This window comes from Musca domestica, unplaced genomic scaffold, assembly GCF_030504385.1.
Source record: "Musca domestica strain aabys unplaced genomic scaffold, Musca_domestica.polishedcontigs.V.1.1 15, whole genome shotgun sequence".
Lineage (NCBI taxonomy): Eukaryota > Metazoa > Arthropoda > Insecta > Diptera > Muscidae > Musca > Musca domestica.
In genome coordinates, this window is record NW_026712207.1 from 10,284,390 (window position 1) to 10,305,860 (window position 21,471).

At 34.8% G+C, this 21,471-nt stretch overlaps 1 protein-coding gene and 1 long non-coding RNA gene across 3 annotated transcripts in view; one reads left to right on the top strand and one right to left on the bottom strand.

The window, feature by feature from the left end:
- Positions 1–21,471, top strand: part of LOC101888630 (bumetanide-sensitive sodium-(potassium)-chloride cotransporter) — a 189,206-nt gene that overhangs the window by 162,316 nt on the left and 5,419 nt on the right. Inside the window, exons 16-18 of one of the 2 annotated variants that reach the window (XM_020034704.2) lie at positions 124–234; positions 565–784; positions 8,513–8,560. In XM_020034704.2, the coding sequence (XP_019890263.2) occupies positions 124–234; positions 565–784; positions 8,513–8,560 (379 nt within the window). The remainder of the gene's footprint in view (positions 1–123; positions 235–564; positions 785–8,512; positions 8,561–21,471) is intronic. The other variant, XM_059119650.1, reaches the window with a different exon arrangement.
- Positions 14,185–21,471, bottom strand: part of LOC131801238 (uncharacterized) — a 135,573-nt gene continuing 128,286 nt past the window's right edge. Inside the window, exon 3 of the long non-coding RNA XR_009341749.1 lies at positions 14,185–14,346. This is a non-coding gene — a long non-coding RNA (uncharacterized LOC131801238). The remainder of the gene's footprint in view (positions 14,347–21,471) is intronic.

Here is a 21,471-nt window from a genome sequence, read left to right on the forward strand (position 1 = left end):
TGAGAATTGCCAAATTTGTACCAAATGGTGGAGGGTAGTCAAGGTTCGGCCCTGCCGAACTTACAGCTTTTTTGCTTGTTTAAACTTTAATCATTTTTTTCTTGTTTTGTTTTCCCTTCATAGGCTTCCGGCATTGGCAAACTGAAACCGAATATTTTATTAATGGGTTACAAGGCAGACTGGCAGACCTGCGAACACAAGGATCTAACGCAATACTTTAATATAATGCACAAGGTAAGTTGGGCCGCTGATACGGATGGATGCTGATGCTGGTCCATGGGCTAAAGGTGGAAAGGCAAACGAATGAAATGGATGAAAAGCAGAAATCTCGTTGAGAGATATTTTTTTAGATTTTATTTTTTTTTTTTTCGCCATTTATCATCATCCTACGAAGAAGTCATGATGAACAAGCTCTTTAATTCGTGTTCCGGCCATATACTGCTCACAGAATTTTTTTCCGTTCGAAATTCCTGCTGAAACTCTGGAGCATTAAATGGCAATGGAACATTGCGTTCCGTTAGAGGAGAGTAATAACAAAAAACCTTTGTGTGTCTCACTTTCAAGGCATTGGACATGTACTTATCCGTGGCTATACTACGTGTTCCAAATGGTTTGGATTGTTCACAAATACTGGGCGATGAAAGCAATGCCCAGCGGAATATCTTGGATGTGCCACGTACGTTGCAGCCCAACGAAAGCTCTGCCGACCTCAATTCAGTGGAGCGCACCGGCCAGAATGGTTTGAGCGGCAGCATGGATTCGTTGAGTCGCAATGTATCCCAAGGTAAGCAGATCAGAGCAACAGCTAACAATTGTATTTTTTTTCTCATCCACCTACCAATACCACTACAAAAAATACCGAACGCACACAGATTTACTTGAAATGTTGATTTCATATCAAAATATAACTCAAATTCATGGAAAACCAATGAGTTTGGGCGGGCAGAAAGCCTAATAAGGATGTTAATTAAAGTTGTTGTTGTTTGTTATATCAGCAATAACAATAACAACAACAGGAATTCTACAAAACAAAGAATGCAAATTATTCATGAAACGAAAGTTATTTATTAAATGTCGCTTCTTGAGAAACGTTCTCCCAGTCATTTTTGAAAGACTGCGTAGGAGATACGAAGGCGAGCCTGAAATACCCAAAACAATGTCCATATTGAGATTTTGTTGAACTAACCTTACAAGTTTAGCATTCCGTTTAAATTTTTACGGACGGGGCAGTGAAAGGAAAGCCTTTTTAATATATCTCCTAAAATAAAAGTAAAACATTTCCCTTTAAACCTATTTTTATATTAAAATGGGCTTAAGGAGATTAATTAGAGAATTAGAAGAATTGTAAAGAGATTCTACAAAGGTTAAGCAAAGCAAAAACAAAGAAGTGTTATACCATCAGCCATATGATGACTACAAATAATTAAAATAGTTATATAAACAAAAAAAAAAAAAGAGTTTTAAGAACTTGTTGGGTAAAAATCTTTAAAGAGTGTCTAGAGGGGATTCTGGGATTTTACCCAAACTTGGCGCAACATAATTTTTCCTTTAAATTTATATCGAATTTGAAGATTTCTAAGATCGGTCAATTCCTTCCGTGATCGATAGGAAGTGAAGTATTTTTAAGTATTAATTTGGTGCAAACTTCGAATACAAAAAAATGTGCAACTTCATGTACCTCGAGGTCTATGCATAACCCTAAGTATCATAAAACAAGTAAAAAAGTATCGGTCGGTTTTGCCGACAGATGTATACCCTCAGCCAATGTTCGATTATTCAAAAACATTTTGACTTCTGTTATGATTATTCATTATTATGTAGTATGTTCCGAAGGAATGGACCAATATTGGCCATTTCGTATCGGACCTAAATAAATATAATTTAAATATTGCGACGTGCTATATTTGGACTGTGTTGTGTTAATGGAAATATTGGGATGCACCAGGTCTTGAATGGAATCGGATGTCAATTTTACTTGAGTTTCATGGATATTCAAAATTTTGAGCCTTTGTGGGGGGGGAGGTACCAGAAGGAGTGGACCGATATACCCATCTTCACAACGGGTCTTTTGTTAGCGAAAATAATGGGATGTGTGAAATATAAAGAGAACCTGATGCTTATTTCGGATTTTATAAAAAAACTTTGACCCTTTGTGGGGGAGGTACCAGAAGGAATGGTCTGATCTCTACCGTTTTCTTAACAGATTCTGTGATGATAGAAATATTCAGATGTGTTAAGTAAAAATGGAATCGGATGTTAATTTCGTGTTTTATGAGCTTAATGGGTATTAAAAATTTCGAATTTTCTTTTGTGGTGGTTGTCAGAACACCAGATCTTGGTTTTATATAAATATTACAATGTGTGAAATTTTAAGACAATCGGATTCTTACATCACATTTTATAAGAGTTGTAATTATTCAAAATTTAGACCCTTTGTGGGGTGGTACTTGATTGAGTGGACCGATATTGTCCATTTTCGCACCTGGCGTGGCATTGCCGCAAATATTAGGATTTGCAAAGTTGAAGCTAAATTGGATTATCATTTCACTTTCTGTGCAAAAAAAATATTTTTTGAAAATTTCGACTTTTTGTGGGGGAGGTACCAAAAGAAGTGAGCAGACAGACGGACGGACGGACATCGCTAGATCGACTCCAAATGTCCTGAAACGGATTTGGTTCAAAGAGACCTAGGGTCTAAACCTACGTTCGACTAGGTACGTTTTGACCGTATCAAATGATATACACCCTCTCTAGCCATGTGGCTGAGGGTATAAAACCAAACCTTCTTTTTTTCAAGCAAATTGCTTTTTATAGTAAACTTTTTTATTAACCGGCCGACTTTTCTTTCCATTCATGGAAATATTTTCCGTCCAACAATTTAAAAACATATTATAACAATGTAGAATAACGTTGCTATTATTATTAGTTTCCCTTCCCCATACACCTACAAATTAATGTGAAAATAGAAAAAAATCTAAGGCAACATGCAAAGTTGCTTTTGCATAACTACCAACAACTAACAAATGTTGGTATTTGGGGTTCACATGAACTCATACCTGAGCTTTGTTTTTCCAACAAAATGTTTATTCTCTTCCGAGAAAATGTGAAACCACTACTAAACTATGTATCTATTGGTTGCAATCCTAGTATTACACCATAACCCCCCCCCCCCCCCCACTTCATTGGAAATAATACTTTAATTGAGTTTTACTTGTAAACAGAAAATTCTGCTTCGCTGAAAATTTATCCGTGTTTGTGTTTGTATTAACGTTTGCTATTGTAAACGTATACGCCAGCATGTACTTGTGTGGCAATTTAAGTTTATTTGAGCAAACAGAAAATCGACATTAAAGATTACATAACCAAAGCACAACTATTTAACATGGCATAATCATGTTAATCGTTCCAAGAATTTTGATGGTTCTTTAAATAAAAATACCGAATTTAAATTTAAACAAGTAAAACAAAAAGTATTCAAAAAATGAAAATTTAAAATTTTACAAAAATATTCCAAGAAAGAAATGATAGTGGAAAAAGTTAAATAACATTATGCAACACGAAAATAATTAATCATATTCTGACCCGGCTGCATATTAGAAGACCAAAACATATGAGTCATGTATCTCGCAGTTTTGCCTTATCTCATCAAATTTAACTGTAACGGGCCCCCAAAATTTAGGGGTCTGTATGTCCAAAGGAACCTTTTTGTGAGCCCATATATTGCAAATTTCCTAGAATTTTGATATCCTTTTTGAGACAAAGTTATACCTATGGTCATACCGATAAAAAATTCTTAATACAGAAAATATATAAAACTTCATCTTCAAGGTCAAAATCTTCAAGTCTTTTTTATCAGAGAGGAAACCTCCAGGTCTTCTATAGACAATAGAAGACCTCAAGGTCTTCCACCGACAATAGGAGACCTCAAGGTCTTCTATAGACCATAGGAGACCTCAAGGTCTTCTATAGACCATAATAGTCCTCAAGGTCTTCCATAGACCATAGGAGACCTCAAGGTCTTCTATAGACAATATGAGATCTCAAGGTCTTCTCTAGGTAATAGGAGACATCAAGATCTGCTATAGACAATAGGAGACCTCAAGGTCTTCTAAAGACAATAGGAAACCTCAAGGTCTTGTATAGACAATAGGAGACCTCAAGTCTTCTATAGAAAATAGGAGACCTTAAGGTCTTCTATAGACAATAGGACACCTCAAGGTCTTCTATAGACCATAGGAGACCTCAAGGTCTTCTATAGACCATAAGAGACCTCAAAGTCTTCCATAGACCATAGGAGACCTCAAGGTCTTCTATAGACAATATCAGATCTCAAGGTCTTCTCTAGGTAATAGGAGACATCAAGATCTGCTATAGACAATAAGAGACCTCAAGGTCTTCCATAGACCATAGGAGACCTCAAGGTCTTCTATAGACAATATCAGATCTCAAGGTCTTCTCTAGGTAATAGGAGACCTCAAGGTCTTCTATAGACCATAGGAGACCTCAAGGTCTTCTATAGATCATAGGAGACCTCAAGGTCTTCTATAGACCATAGGAGACCTCAAGGTCTTCTATAGACCATAGGAGACCTCAAGGTCTTCTATAGACCATAGGAGACCTCAAGGTCTTCTAGAGACCATAGGAGACCTCAAGGTCTTCTATAGACCATAGGAGACCAAGGTCTTCTATAGACCATAGGAGACCTCAAGGTCTTCTATAGACCATAGGAGACCAAGGTCTTCTATAGACAATAGGACACCTCAAGGTCTTCTATAGACCATAGGAGACCTCAAGGTCTTCTATAGACCATAAGAGACCTCAAAGTCTTACATAGACCATAGGAGACCTCAAGGTCTTCTATAGACAATATCAGATCTCAAGGTCTTCTCTAGGTAATAGGAGACATCAAGATCTGCTATAGACAATAAGAGACCTCAAGGTCTTCCATAGACCATAGGAGACCTCAAGGTCTTCTATAGACAATATCAGATCTCAAGGTCTTCTCTAGGTAATAGGAGACCTCAAGGTCTTCTATAGACCATAGGAGACCTCAAGGTCTTCTATAGATCATAGGAGACCTCAAGGTCTTCTATAGATCATAGGAGACCTCAAGGTCTTCTATAGATCATAGGAGACCTCAAGGTCTTCTATAGACAATAGGAGACCTCAAGGTCTTCTATAGACAGTAGGAGACCTCTAGGTCTTCTATAGACAATAGGAGACCTCAAGGTATTCTATAGACAATAGGAGACCTCAAGGTCTTCTATAGACAATAGGAGACCTCAAGGTCTTCTATAGACAATAGGATACCTCAAGGTCTTCTATAGACAATAGGAGACCTCAAGATCTTCTATAGACAATAGGAGACCTCAAGGTCTTCTATAGACAATAGGAGACCTCAAGGTCTTCTATAGACAATAGGAGACCTCAAGGTCTTCTATAGACAATAGGAGACCTCAAGGTCTTCTATAGACAATAGGAGACCTCAAGGTCTTCTATAGACAATAGGAGACCTCAAGGTCTTCTATAGACAATAGGAGACCTCAAGGTCTTCTATAGACAATAGGAGACATCAAGATCTGCTATAGGCAATAGGTGACCTCAAGGAGGAAGGAATAGGAGACCCTCTACCATATGGCTGCAGAGGGTATATACATAAATATCATTTAATACGGCCAAAACGTGTCTCATCGAAATAACGGTTATAGACCCTAGATCTCTTTGAGCCAAATTCGTTTCAGGGCATTTGAAGTCGATGTAGGGGTACCTGTTCATACTTCTGTCTGTCTAGTGTGCACCATAACTCTCGAAGGGAGTATTCGATTTGGTCCAACTTGGTACATCGTAACATTATTGTCAAACTTAGATCGTGGTCGAAAATGGACAATATCGGTCCACTCCTTCCGGCACCTCCCCCACAAAAGTTCGAAAAAATATCTTTCTTCTTTGTAAGGGTCATCCGATTTTGTGCAAACGTTACAAATCCCAAATTTTTTGTTAGTGGCAGGTCAGGTGCGAAAATGGATAATATCGACTCATTCCATCAAGCACCTCCCCCATAAAGGGTCAAAATTTGGAATAATTATAACCGTTAAAAATTGGGAAATAAGTGTCCGATTGTCTTTAAATTATGCACATCGCAATGTTTCTATCAGCATAAGATCTGGCGCGAAGATGGGATATGCCGATCTATCCCTTCGCGTACATCACCCACAACGGGTCAAAATTTTGAATAGGCACGAAGCTCGTAAAACGCAAAATGATCATCTGGTTCTCTTCAAATTTCACACATCCCAATATTTTGTATCAGCAAAAGATCTCGTGATGAAATATGAAATATGTCGGACCACTCCTTCTGGTATCTTCCCCACAAAGGGTCAAAATTTGGAATAATTATCTGTTGTGAATATGGTAGATATCAAACCACTCCTGCTGGTACCTTCCTCACAAAGGGTCAACATTTGGAATAACTATTAAGCCCCATAAAACTCGAAATAAGAATCCGAAAATAATTTCACACACAATATTTCCACCAACTCAAGATCTGATGTGAAGATTGGATATATCGCCCAATTCCTTCTTATACCTCCTCCACAACTGGTTAAAATTTTGAATAACTATATTTCTAATAAAATTTAAAATGGACATCCGATTGTTTTCAAATTTTACACATCCTAATGTTTTTATTAACATAAGATCGGCAGAAATATTGTAGATATCTGACCACTCCTGCTGGTACCTCCATCACAAAGTGTCAAAATTTTGAATAATTATAACGCTCATAAAATGCGATATAAGCACACGACTCTCTTCAAATTTAACACATTCCAATATTTTTATCAACACAAGATCTGGTGTGAAGATGATATATATCGGCCCACTCCTTCTGGCACCTCCCCCACAAAGGGGTCAAAATGTTGAATAACTATGAAACTCATTACACGAGAAATGAGTATCCGATTATTTTCAAATTTAGCAGATTCCAATATTTCTATCAACATAAGACCAGGTGTGAAAATGAATAATGTCGGGCCACTCTTTCTGCTACCTCCCTTACAACGGGTCAAAAATTTAAATAACTATATTTCTAATAGAATTTTAACTTATCCCCCGATTCTTTTCCAATTTGACACATCCTAATATTTTTACTAACAAAAGATCTATTGTGAATATGGTAGATATCAGACCACTCCTTCTGGTACTTACCCCACAAAGGGACAAAATTTTAAATAATTATAACGCTCATAGAATGCGATAGCATAACGCTCATAGAAGCATACGACTCTCTTCAAATTTCACACATCGCAATATTTTTTATCAACACAAGATCTGTTGTGAAGATCATATATAATAGCCCACCCCTTCTGGTACCTCCCCCACAAAGGGGATTCAAGTTAACAATTTTTTTCAAACTTGGTATGTCTTAATATTTTTCTCAACCAGAGATCTTATGGAAATATGGAATTTATCGGCCAAATCCTTCTGGTACCTTCGCCACAAAAGTTTAACATTTTTATTATTCCCATAAAATTGGAAATAAATGTTCGATTTTATTTACATTTTGCACATACCAACATTTTTATCAGTATTAAATAAAGTGAAATACTTCGGTCCGATACCTTACACATATTTCAACCATTATCACAAATTTTATTAAATGTGAAGGAAATAGTCGATATAGTCCAAATTTGGCTCATTCTAATATTTTTATCAGACTTAGGTCAGATACGAAATGGACAATTTTGGCCCACTCCCTCGGATCGCCCCATAAAGGGTCAAAAGTTTGACCAATCATAATGCAAGACTGACTTAATACATCTGTGGGCAAAACCGACTGATATCTTGTTGCAGTTGGTCATTTGCATAGAAAATTGAAACCTTTGTGTTAGAGGTACCAGAAGGGATTCATCCTTATATCCCATCTTCGATCCACATCTAGTGATGATACATATATTCCATATCTTCGAACTCCATCTAAGTTTGTCTAATTTAGAAAAGGTGTATTCTCATTATACTGCTCACTTTTGTTTGCCACTGTGAAATTTAATTGCTTTTAAATTGCATTAAATTAATTTTAATTAAAGGGCAAAGATTGATAAACGTCGTTCATAAATAATTTGCATTCCTCGTTTTTTTGTGCATGCTGTTGCGTGAAATTAATAGTTGTATATACACGCATATATTATCAAAGTACTCAAATAATTTATTGATAAAATTTTACTCTTTTTTTGCATGATTTATTTAAATATTTTTTTATAAACCACAAACAACCTGTAAATATGAATGCTGCCACACACACAAAAAAATATATATATTTTTGAAATTATTTATTTGATTTGCTATATATATATAAATATTATATGGCACATTTTTACAATGGAACTATATAAAAAAAAAAAAAAAAAACGACAACATCGTAACTCACCTGCCATGTGTTATGCTGCACCTTTGCCCGCTCCACCAACACTACCAACTCTATCAACCGCACATAACAATTACAAAACAACATCAGATGCCGGTCCAGTAACCGCAGCGACCACCGAGAATGGTATTAAAAAAGGTAAGTTGCGTTTTCAATTTTCATTTGTTATTTTGTGGAAATGTTTAGATTTGATTGGATTTATATGCATTAATTTATGTATGCTTGATAAAAAAATCCATAATATATAGATTAAAATTTATTATGAAGGACATGTATTTTTTGCAGAATTTAAATTTTTGGAAATTAGAAAAAAATCAAATATTGTTATGCTATGAAAAAATAAAAAACATAATTATGCCTCATTGTTCTTTGATAGGGAAGGTTGTTCAAAATATAATTATCTCTCCTCAAAATAATTATAACCTACAAGACCATATGTTGGAGGCCAAAAAGTTCAAAAAAAAAAAAAACAAGATCCACGAACTTTTCTAATCTCACCAAGCTGAGTCGATCAAGTCCGTCTGTCCATGTTAATTTGTTATAACAATTATGATCCGATCTATTTTTTAAAAATATATAAATGGCTTGCAAAAGTCAAAAAAACTGAAAATTTCGTTGATTTTGCAGGTCACTATTAAAAACCAATTGACACGGAATTTTGCATGATTTTAACGGATAGGATACGGCAAATGCTTAGCATTTTCAATGACTTTCGGATAACATTTAGTGGGTGAAATTGTGTGATGCTGAGTTTTTTTTTTAATTCCTATCAGCACAACAGAGGGCATAAATATGTCACAGCTTAAAAACTTATGGTATAATTTTGGCAGGAATGTATGACGGTAATCAAATAATATAAAATACAGATCCTTTCGACAGGAGGACCCTGACTTGCTTTCTTAAAAATCAACAATTTACATAGAGCCAGAAAGTTCTTGGAAATATTTTAATACTCAGAGATTTGTACATTTCCATTAGGTCATTGAATTTCTAATCTACGAAATTTTATGTGAAATCCCTCAAAAAAAGTCCCTGATTACCAGTAAGTCCTACAAAACTTCTTCATGATCAGCAAAAAATGTTGAAAAAAATCCACAAAATATTTATGAAGAAATCCACGATTTTTTTTAATAAAAAAATAAAGATAAAAAAAATAAATATTAAAATTTTGCCGATTTTTGGCCATGAGGTGAAATTTTGGGACATAATTTATGATGTGGTGGTAAATTTGAAATATCTCTGATTCTTGGTCAAAAAGACCTTGAATTTTTTAACAAATGGTTTCGATAGCCCTCGAACAAATATATATAAAAAATTCGTAATTCTTACCTAAATTAATAAAAAAAAGATTTTCAGAAACAACTACGATACTTGTCTTCGAGAAAGCTCATAAAAAATTTGATATTTAAAAAAAATCTGGATTCAAATATTATCAGTAAGATCTTGACAAATTTTCTTCAAAAATATACGAGGTTGACCTGAAACCCATTGACATTCAAAAAGTCCAAAATTCTATAAAATTTTTAAAAAATCCCAAATTTTTGCCTTATTTTTTAAAGCCACAATTCTTTGTAAAGAATCCATTAAATATATTTTTTAACTATCCACTATTTCATAAAAAAACATTTAAAAAAAATCTTCCATTCTTAACGCGGAGGTCCGTAAAAAATTTATTTTAAAAAATCAATTTTAAGAAATGCTTGAAAATATAATTTTGTAAAAATCCATCCACGATTCATGGCCTGGAAGATCTTAAAAAATGACCTGGAAATCCACAATTCTTTGACATCGAAGTCCTTAAAAAAGTATTTATAAACATTCTGTATTTTGGCCAAGAAGGTCATAACAAATATTTAAAAAAAATCGACGATTCTTTTCCTGGACCTTAAGGTCTAAGATTGTTTGCCCAGAAGTCCTTAAAAGAATAAAACATTCAAAATTCTTGGCAGTCTTTGGAAAAAAAAAAAAAAATTAAAACATAATAATTGAAAAGGAAGCCTTTAAACAAATATTTTCAAAAAAAATCTTGCCTTGAAAGAAGTATTTTTAAAAAGTATACATGATTTTTGGCCAAGATATCCTTAAAAATATTTTTAAAAAATCCAAAATTCTATGAAAATTTATTTTAGGGATATCTTCGATTTTTGGAAGGTTCTTAAAAAAGTTTTTTTTTTATAATAATTTACGATTCTTGGCCCGGAAATCCTTCAAAATCTTTGTTATTAAAATCCACGATTCTTGGGCTGAAAGCCCTTGAAATATATTTCAAAAAAAAAAAAAAAAAAATCAAAAATTTTTTGGCACTGAAGTACTTAAAAAATATATTTCAAAAATTTTCATTAAAATGTTTTATTTTAATCCCTGATTTTTGTTGAATAAAAGTTGTCGAAAATCATTATTATTAAAATTATCATTAAAATTCAACATTTTTAAACAGAAAGTGTTTGAAAAATAATTTAAAATTCTTGACCAAGAAATCCTTGTCACAAAAATGAAATAAATAAATTCATTAAAAAATCCAAGATTCTGGACTGGGAAGTCCACACGAATTTTTAAAAAATAACTAAGACGTAATAAATCCTCGGTAATTGGTTCCATTCTTATACAGAAAATTCTTGAAGCGTTTTTTTTTAAATCCACCATTTTACTTATTTACCTTAAAAAAAAAAAAAATTACCTGATCAATATTTAATTAAAATATGATATTCGAAGTTTGGGCCAATATGTCCATTCAGAATTTTTTATCAGAAAACTCTTGAGATATACACGATTCAGGACCACTATTTTCGGCCTAGAAATCCATGTAAAGCCTCTTTAAAATGTTCTCAAATGTTCACAGACCTCGAGATAAGTTTATTTTAAATTTTTCCCTTGTTGGGTTGACTGACATTTGAAAAAAATATATAATTATAATCGAGGTTTGGATCGATATGTATTGTCCGTTCGGGGTGTTTCAAAATTTTGACCGTTTGTGTAATGGGTACTAGAAGAAGGAGTATGTAATATATTTCCATAATTTATTAAATTTTGTTGAATATATTGGAATATGGCAAATTAAGACTAAATCGAGTAATAATATTGCATTTGACAAGGACTATGGTTGTTTTAGTTTTGACCCTGTAAAGACTTTTATTATATATCTAAATCTCCTCTCCATATATTTGTTAAATAAAATAAGCATTTGCAAAATTCAGACATTATAAATACATTTTTGTGTAAAGTACCAAAAATTATTGGGACAAATGGATAATTTTGGATTATTTGTAACAGAAGTTTTTGTATGTCACCCCCCTCTTTGGCTCTGATGATCTGACTTAAGAGGTTTTCATTTATTTATTTATTTGTTGTATGTGTATTTATCTTTCTACACATGTGTGTATGAGAGGTTTTCATTTATGTTTGTTTAGGTTTTCCACTAGTTTAACCTTTAACCTTACCAAGTCCTTGCCAATAAAATATATCTGCACGTGCAATGCAAAAAAACAAGAGACAACTAATTCGAAAAACAATAAAAATTTTTATGTCTGCGCAATTGTATGACTTATAGAAATGATAAATAATAAATGAAATTTATACTCTTTGTTAGAATGGGTTCGATTTTTTTCGGTTCTTTATATATTGTATTTTGTCTTCTACAGAAAAATGAAGATTATCAATTTAAGATATGATTGTGTTTTTCTTCTTCTCTTAATATAAGGGTGAAGAAGGTCATGGTATTGTATTTATAAAAAAGAAAAAAAAAAAGGATTAATAAAAGGATTTCATATGTAGAGACAACATCAACGGCTGTTATCCTAAATGGTATGAAATTAAATCGCATGTGCCAGTTAAAGCTCTCAGAGATGTTGGTAGGATTATGAAATTTGAGGGCATTTATATAGAAATCCAAAAGGACAATAAGGTTAGCACAACGGCTGAGAACGCATTGTATGGAGGTCTTGACAAAGCTAAACCGCAGAAAAAAAACAAATAAAGGTATCAGTCGATTTTGCCAACAGATGTATATCCTCAGCCAATGTTCGATTATTTAATTATATTTTGACTTCTGTTATAATTATTCAAGTTTGAGATGTGCGAAGTCTGAACGGAATCGGATGTTAATTTCACGTTTTATGAGCTTCAAAATTTTCAAAAATTCAAAATTTTGACCCTTTGTGGGGGAGGAAGGAACAGTCCGATCTCTACCATTTTTATAATAGATCTTGTGTTGATGGAAATTTTGAGATGTTCCAAGTCTGAATTGATTTAGATGTTTATTTCGCGTCTTATGATCTCCATAGATGGTCCGAGAGAGAAGAAATGGTCCGATCTGTACCATCTTTATAACAGTTCTAGTCTTGATAGAAATATTGAGATGTGCTAAGTATGAATGGAATCGGATATTAATGAGCTTCTTAAATATTTAAAAAATTTACCACTTGAGGGGAAGGTACCAGAAGGAGTGGGCCGATTTATCCCATCTTCACACCAGATCTTGGGTTTATAAAATTATTGTAATGTGTGTAATTTGAAGACAATCGGACTCTTACATCACATTTTATAAGAGTTGTAATTATTCAAAATTTTGACCCTTTGTGGGGGAGCGGACTAAAATTGTCTATTTTCGCACCTGACCTAACACTAATGCAAATATTAGTATTTGCAAAGTTGGATCAAAATCGGATTATCCTTTCTCTTTTTGTGCCGTAAATTATTTTCTTTGAAAATCTTGACATTTTGTGGAGGAGGTACCAGGAGGAGTGCACCGATATTGAACATCTCCGTACTCGATCTAAGTTTGATAATAATTTTACGATTTACCAAATTTGGACCAAATCGAATACTTCCTTCGAGAGTTATCGTGCGCAACAGCCAACGAACTACAAAGACGGACGGACATCGTTAGATCGACTCCAAATGTCTTGAAACGGATTTGGTCCAAAGAGACCTATGGTATAAAAACGTTATTTTGATAATGCACATTTTGGCCATATCAAATGATATTTACCCTCTCTAGCTATATGACTGAGGATATAATTAGGCTTTCTCCATCATTAAATATAAAAAATTCACCCGGCCGACATTAACGACGCTTTTACTTGGAAAGGAAAGTCATCAATATATTTCAACTAAAAGAGGGTCTTCTAAGCTTCAGATATCCGTTTTCTTAAATAGCTCTACGCGTTCAAAAGTTATTTGCATTTTAAATTTCCACTAATTTCTTTCGTTGTTTGCAATGCGGCAACACTGGCAAACACTTCCTGACAGCGCCATCTATTGGTGAGCTAGATAGAAAATGGCACATTCAAAATGTAAAGTTTCATTTCTTTCGTCCATAACTTCTCAGCCACTTAAGATATCGGCACAAAATCGGTGTTATATGAATGCTACTACATTGATCTCTTCACTTCTCAAACAAAAATTTTGAATTTCTTCGATGTAATTGGACAAAATTCGATTTTAAACCCATTTTCCTTGATATTTCCTGTTATATTTTACTTGGAAAGAAGTTTGCTTCTTCAAAAGAAAGACAAATATCTAGTCGTTCATATGCCACTTGTTTTGTTTTAATAGCGCCATTAGTTTTGAAGTTATAGGCTTTAAATTGTGCTCATGAAAAAATGATTTGTCCGTTTAGAATCATGTGTTTCAATAGATGGCGCTGAAATGACGATTCTTAACCAGTGTTGTAGAACGACAAATTTTTGCCCACGGTTATTATTTGCGCCTTAGGTTATGCTTTGGATTTGTAGAGGGAGGTATGGATATTTCACACACCAATGCTTTATAGCAAAAACAATTAAAACCACATTAAACGTTTTGACAATGATTTCTTTATTTTTCCATGTAATTGTAATTAAAATACAATACAATCAGATATTAATAATTACAGTTAATTAAAGAGGAACTATTATCAATGTCCACTGTATAATTATGCATCAAATCTGTAATGAAATAAAAAGAAAAATATGTTTAAAAATATGAATTTATTTGTGAAATTTCTTACAATTATGTTTATGTTGAATATCTTTATTGGAGAGAAAGAAAATATTTTTACACGTCATGATTGAAGAATAGGTAAGGGAAAGGAAGAGGGGAAAATCTAATCGTAAGGTCTACAGTATACACATGTAGATTCATTATTACAGCAAGTATATGAATAAAAATATATCGCCGGGAGGTACCCCACACAAATGGGCAATGTATGGAAAAAATCACAAATTTCATAAGTGGTGAAATTAGTCAATGAATTACCCAAACTAACTACTGACATTGGATGCAGTGCGATAATAAGATATATACGTTTATTCCATTTGCTACCTTCCACACAAACGAAGAAAGCTTCGAAAGATTATTAATCTCTTATAGTGACGAGGTCACCGATTTTAGTCAAACTTTGACTGGGTTCTAAAAATTTTTAAAAATAAATGTACTAGGACCTCCTACAAAACATCAAGAATTGTTTTTAAAGAATTTTTCCAGGACTTTCGGTGAAAAGAATTGTGTTTTTTTTTTTCAATACTGGTCAAAACCATCTTAACCAAAAATAGTATATTTTTACGTTAATCTATGATTTTTTGTTGTAACAGACAAAACCAACTTACATGGTTATGCTACTTCGCTCAGGTTGAACGAAAGCATAACAAGTGGAGAAATATGTAAATGTTTATATGTGCGGTTGTAAGATTTAGAAGACTTCAAAAGAATTTTAGTTTTATTTAATTCTTTGGTTCCTCTTCTATTGAGCTTACGATCTCGTCACTTGAGTAAAAAATGTTTTTTGTCATAGAAGTTATTTTTTAAAATAACTTCTGGAGAGAATATCCCAGACAAAAAACAAGGGAACTGATGAGGATTGGTGGCTCTTTCCCTGCCTTACCCCCTGATAAACATTACCATCGTTCTCCACTAATAAACAAGCGTTGTTTTTATAAAAACAACAATAAAGGGATAAGCCTGACCATTTTGCAACAACAAAATACTACGGTATCCCGAACAAACAAGCCACACTGTTCTATTTTTTGAAAATATTTTTATACTCTCAGTCATATTTGACATTTGATGCGGTAAAAACGTGCCTCATCGAAATAACGGTTTTTGGCCCTAGGTCTCATTGAACCAAATCCGTTTCACGACATTTGGAGTCGTTCTAGCGATGTCCGTGCGTCGGTCTGGCTGGGAGTATCCGATTTGGTACACACTTGGTACATCGTAATATTATTATCCAATTTTGATCGAGTTCGGAGATGGGCAATATAGGTCCTTCTGGTACCTCCACTTCAAAAGGTCGAATTTAAAAAAATTATCTAAAAATTATTCGATACGAAATGGACAATATTAGGCCATTCTTTCGGAACCTACTCAATAGAGGGTCAACAATTTAATTAATCAAAACATATGTCAAAATATATTTGAATAATCGGCTGAGGGTATACAGAGTGAGATAAAAAAAACTGCAACAAAGTCAAACGCCATGATTTTTACATTTTTTTTTTAAATTTTTTTTTTTGAATGAAAGCAAAAAATGTCGGAAATAATATTCGGCTTTTATTCTGATGCCACGGTCGATTAATGCGAGCGAAGAGCGACCGTCGCATGTTATGGCGGCTCACACCATCACCATGGCCGGCGCTTGAGTTCTGGTGGCCAACCGAAGGTGCACACGAGCTGACCTCTTTGACAAGTAAACACGATCATTTTGTTTGTTTACAAACTGCTGGACAACGAATATTTTATCATCGGAGACGGAGAAAACCAAATTCGGCAATTCACCACTTTCGGCCAAGCGAAGCAACTCCTTAGCTCGCTTGAGTCTATTTTCTTTCTGTACCGGTGTAAGTTCTTGCACTTTGTGGAATTTAAATGGCATTACCCCGAGCTCATTTTTGAATATTTGTCGAATGGAATATAGCGATATGTTCAGCCCACGAGCCATTTTTCGGCCACTGCGACGCGAGTATCGATCAAGTCGCTTCTTTACTTTCCGAACCATTTCTGCTGATGTTGCTGTGTTCTTTCGTCCACTTCCTTGACATATGTCGGGCTACGCTACCATTATCACGTAATCGGTAACGAGCGATGGTATGCGACACAAAAGATTTATTCACATTTAAATGCTGGAGTGCTCTAACGATAGCCACTTGTGGTTTCCCAGCCAAATATAAAGAAATCACTCTATCACGCTTGAATTCCATCACGAATAACTTTGTTTCTGGAAAATTCTCACCAAAATGCTTCTGTACGCTTGTAAACAATATAACGAGCTGCCACTGGAATAATTTTAACAGTTGTCGGACAAGTGGCTTAGAAATGACAGCAGTCTGCAGTTTTTTCATCTCACCCTGTGTATACAGGCTATATATTTGTCGTCAAACTGTCCGATACATTTTATCTTGTTCTATATTTATTTGTTATTTTCCAGTGTTTTGAAATTCATAGAATTTCAACTTTATCCGAGGCTTTTCATATTTTCTGGTAAATAAAATCAACCATAACATAATACTTTAAGCAAAACACCGGATATTTAATACTTCCTTCTTAACATAAATTCCGGTTGAGACGACACATGCAGAGCCTGTCGTCTGAAAAATAATCGTAGTTAATTTTCTTGTCTCGTTTGTTTACGATGTGGGCTTTCATTGTCATATTGACACAAGGCAGAACAATGTTTGACATTTTGAATCCTTTGGTATTTTGTAGTTTTGTAAGGATCACAGTTGTCGGACGAGTGGCTTAGAAATGACAGCAGTCTGAAGTTGGTTGCAGTTTTTTCATCTCACCCTGTGTATACAGGCTATATATTTGTTGTCAAACTGTCCGAAACATTTTAGCTTGTTTTATATTTATTTGTTATTTTCCAGTGTTTTGAAATTCATAGAATTTCAACTTTATCTGAGGCTTTTCATATTTTCTGGTAAATAAAATCAACCATAAGCAAAACACCGGATATTTAATACTTCCATCTTAACATAACTTCCGGTTGAGAACGCCACACGCAGAGCCTGTCGTCTGGCAAATAATCGTAGTTAATTTTCTTGTCTCGTTTGATTTCGATGTGGGCTTTCATTGTCATATTGACAGAGCAATGTTTGACATTTTGAATCCTTTGGTATTTTGTAGTTTTGTAAGGATCACACACACATTTCCCCAGATAGCATTTCAATATTGTCGATGATGATGATGATGACTGAGTTGTTGAGAAAATGAAAGAGAAAACAAAATGAAAATTTTGTTATTCCTGACAAGAAGAAGAATTTTTCTTTTTTTTGAGGATGAAATAAAAATTCTAATGAAATTGGAGAACAAAATGTTTTCTGTTTTGTCAGCAGACAAGTTTTACAACAGATACTTCTGAAAAGTATTTGTAATTTAAAGGTTAAGGCATTTGCTTTAACTGTAAGGTCAAAGTGTTCAAAAGAATAGAAAATATTGTCTTTTTTAATGTTTTCATTTCAATTTCCTATTCACCGAGAATACAAAATTCCACAGGGCAGCTTATTTGTTGGGAGAATATAGCATATCATCAACGGTGTCATACCTTAGTGTTCTATACTTAATTTTTGGCATTTTGAGATATAGGTGATGTATAAGGTTTTCGGGAATGCTCCTTCTGAATTTTTGGGCCAGTTTAACGATATATGTTCTAGCTATTGAGATATTCATGTGTTGGACCGATATTGTCTATTTTCGACCTAGCACTGATGCAAATAACAGGATTTGCAAAGTTGGAGCAAAATCGAATTATCCATTCTCTTTCTGTGCAATAAATTATTTTCTTTGAAAATGTTTAAATTTTGTGGGGTAGGAAAATTTTGACCGCTTGTGGGGAAGAAACCAGAAGGAGTGGTCCGACCTATCGCATTTTCATATAAGACCCAGGGTTGTTAGAAATGTTGGGATATAAGAAATTTGAAGGCAATCGGACTCTTCTTCCTTTCTTGAACAACTCCAAATGCCCTGAAACGGATTTTGTCCAAAGAGACCTAGGGTCTAAAATCGTTATTTCGATGGGTGAGATGAAAAACTGCAACTAATTTCAGACTGCTGTCATTTCTAAGTCACTCGTCCGACAGCTATTAAAATTATTCCAGTGACAGCTCATTATATTGTTTACAAGCGTACAAAAGCAATCTGGTGAGAAATTTCCAGAAAAAAATTATCCGTGATGGAATTCAAGCGTGATAGTGTGATTTCTTTATATTTGGCTGGAGAAGAGCCACAAGTAGCTATATTTATAGCACTCCAGAATTTAAATGTGAATAAATATTTTGTGTCTCGTACGATCGCTCGTTACCGACTACGTGATACTGGTAGCGTAGCCCAACGTCAAGGAAGTGGACGGAAGAAACCAGCAACATCAGCAGAAATGGTTCGAAAAGTAAAAAAGCGACTTGATCGAAACCCGCGTCGCAGTGGCCGAAAAATGGCTCGTAAGCTGAACATATCGCAATATCCCATTCGGCAAATATTAATAAATGAGCTCGGGGTAGAGCCATTGAGATTTCAAAAAGTGCAAGAACTTACACCGCAACGGAAAGAAAATAAACTCAAAAGAGCTAAAGAATTGCTTCGCTTGGCCGAAAGTGGTAAACTGCCGAATTTGGGTTTCTCCGATGAGAAAACATCGTGTTTACTTGCCAAAGAAGTGAGCTGAAAATGTGCACCTTCGGTTGGCCACCAGAACTCAAGCGCCGGCCATGGTGATGGTGTGGGCCGCCATAACAGCCGATGCTCGCTCTCCGCTCGTATCAATCGACCGAATATTATCGCGAAAATATTTTGGAGGGTGTATTATTGCCTTGGGCACGCAAACATTTTGGCCGTAGACCTTTGACATTCCAACAGGCTCCATCGCACTCAGCACACACACAATGACCACCAAAATCTACGGATACCAATCCGTTGGACTATTGTGTCTGGAGATTTTTGGAAAGCAAAATACCGCAGAGCAACATTCGGGCAGTATGGCCGTTTGAAGGCCACAATTCGTACCAAAGGTGACCAATTCGAACAAATCTAAACTTATTCTAAAATTTGATGCTATTTTCGACATTTTTTGCCTTAATCCAATTTCAATTCAATTGTGTGAAATTTGAAGACAATCGGACTCTTTCTTCACATTTTATGAGAGTTGTATTTAATCAAAATTTTGACCCTTTGTGAGGGAGGTACTTGATGGAGTGAACCGATATTGTCCATTTTCGCACCAGACCTTGCACTGTTGTAAATATTAGGATTTGGAAAGTTGGGGCAAAATCAGATCATACTTTATCTTTCTGTGCAGAAAATATATTTTTTGAAAATTTCGACCTTTTGTGGGAGAGGTACCAGAAGGAGTGGACTTATGTATTCCCCCTTTACACCAGACCATGGGTTAATATAAATATTAGAATGTGTGAAAGTTGAAGACAATTGGACTCTTACATCATATTTTATGAGAGTTGTAATTATTCAAAATTTTGTCTATTTGTGGGGGAGGTACTTGATCGAGTGGACCGATATTTTTCATTTTCGCACCTGACCTAGAACTGACGCAAATAATGGGATGTGCAAAGTTGGAGCAAAATTGGATTATCCTTTCTCTTCTTGTGCAGAAAATATATTTCTTTAAAAATTTCGACCTTTTGTGGTGGTGGTTCTAAGCGGAGTGGGCCGATATTGCCCATCTCCGAACTCGATCTAAGTTTGACAAAAATATTAGGATGTACAAAGTCTGGACCAAATCGGATACTCCCTTCGACAGTTATCGTGTGCACCAGCCAGCCGGACAGACGGACGGACATCGCTAGATCGACTCCAAATATCCTGAAACGGATTTGGTCCAAAGAGATCTAGGATCGAAAACCGTTATTTTAATGAGACACGTTTTGGCCGTATCAAATGATATATATCCTCTATAGCCATATGGCTGGGGGTATAATGACGAAATTAGTCGATCCCGACCCTCTTATGCCCTTTCCCTGCTGGTTTTGATATTTATGAATTTAAATTTAAAAATGAAATAAGCTTTTTTTTCTTAACATCCACGTTTCCAAAGAAACCATGTCTCGTGTGTAACTAAAACATTTGCCTTGGTTCACTATTGACCTTTTTCCCCCGCTGGCTCGCCTCCATATTTCGGTAAATACATTCAGGCTGACAACGATTTTACAGGACACGTGTTCCGTTCCTACATTCCATGTTAATAAAACACAAAATACAAAAACAATATTTTCGAAAATTTACCCAATTAAGTTTTCTCTGAACCGACATGCTAAACCAATATTTGCATTCACAACAACAAACGACAATTTGTTGTTGTTGCTGTTGGAATTTTAAAGTGTTGTGCAAAATTAATGTGCCTAGGATACAGATGAGAGGCAATTTTGTTGTTTAAGTTGAATGTCCTGGCTTTACCTTAAAGTGTGTGTTCGTTGACCACAGAGCGAGCTGGGGTGAAACTTCAACAACTACTTCATCAGTATCGGCATAATAACTTTCAATGACCCATGAATGGTAACTTTTGCTGAGAGTCGTTTGGTCGTTTTTTGCGGCCAAATCTTTATCTCCCACGTAATCTGCCTCTCTCTCTCACTCCCGCTCTCGCTCTCTCTGTAGGTGGTCACTTGTTGTGTTTTAAGACTTTAGAAGAAAAGAAAGATGAATCTACAGTTTTAAAGTTTTCCCTTTGCAAACTTTGGCCTTTAGTCAAGTTCGGTTGGCTTAGTGTCGACCACGACCAGTTGAATGTCCCCGGGACGATAATAAATTATTATCAGCAAATTTATCGCTTAATCGAGATGATAAGCAGCAGACAATGTGAGGTTAAACTGGTGTTTGACCCTTGACTACGTGAGACTTTTAATTGCATTGGTATTAGTGATATTATGATTATTGGAAAAGTTGCCCGATGCATGACCTTGGCCTTGGGGAGAAGCATCAAAATTGTCTCCTCTCAATTTGAGAGCAATAATGAAAAAAATACAATAATTTAAGCACATATTAATGATGCATGACATTTGTCTCTCTTTTGTTTGTATATAAGTGTGTGTGTGTCATGAACAATGTTTCTAATTAAATTATTTACTAAA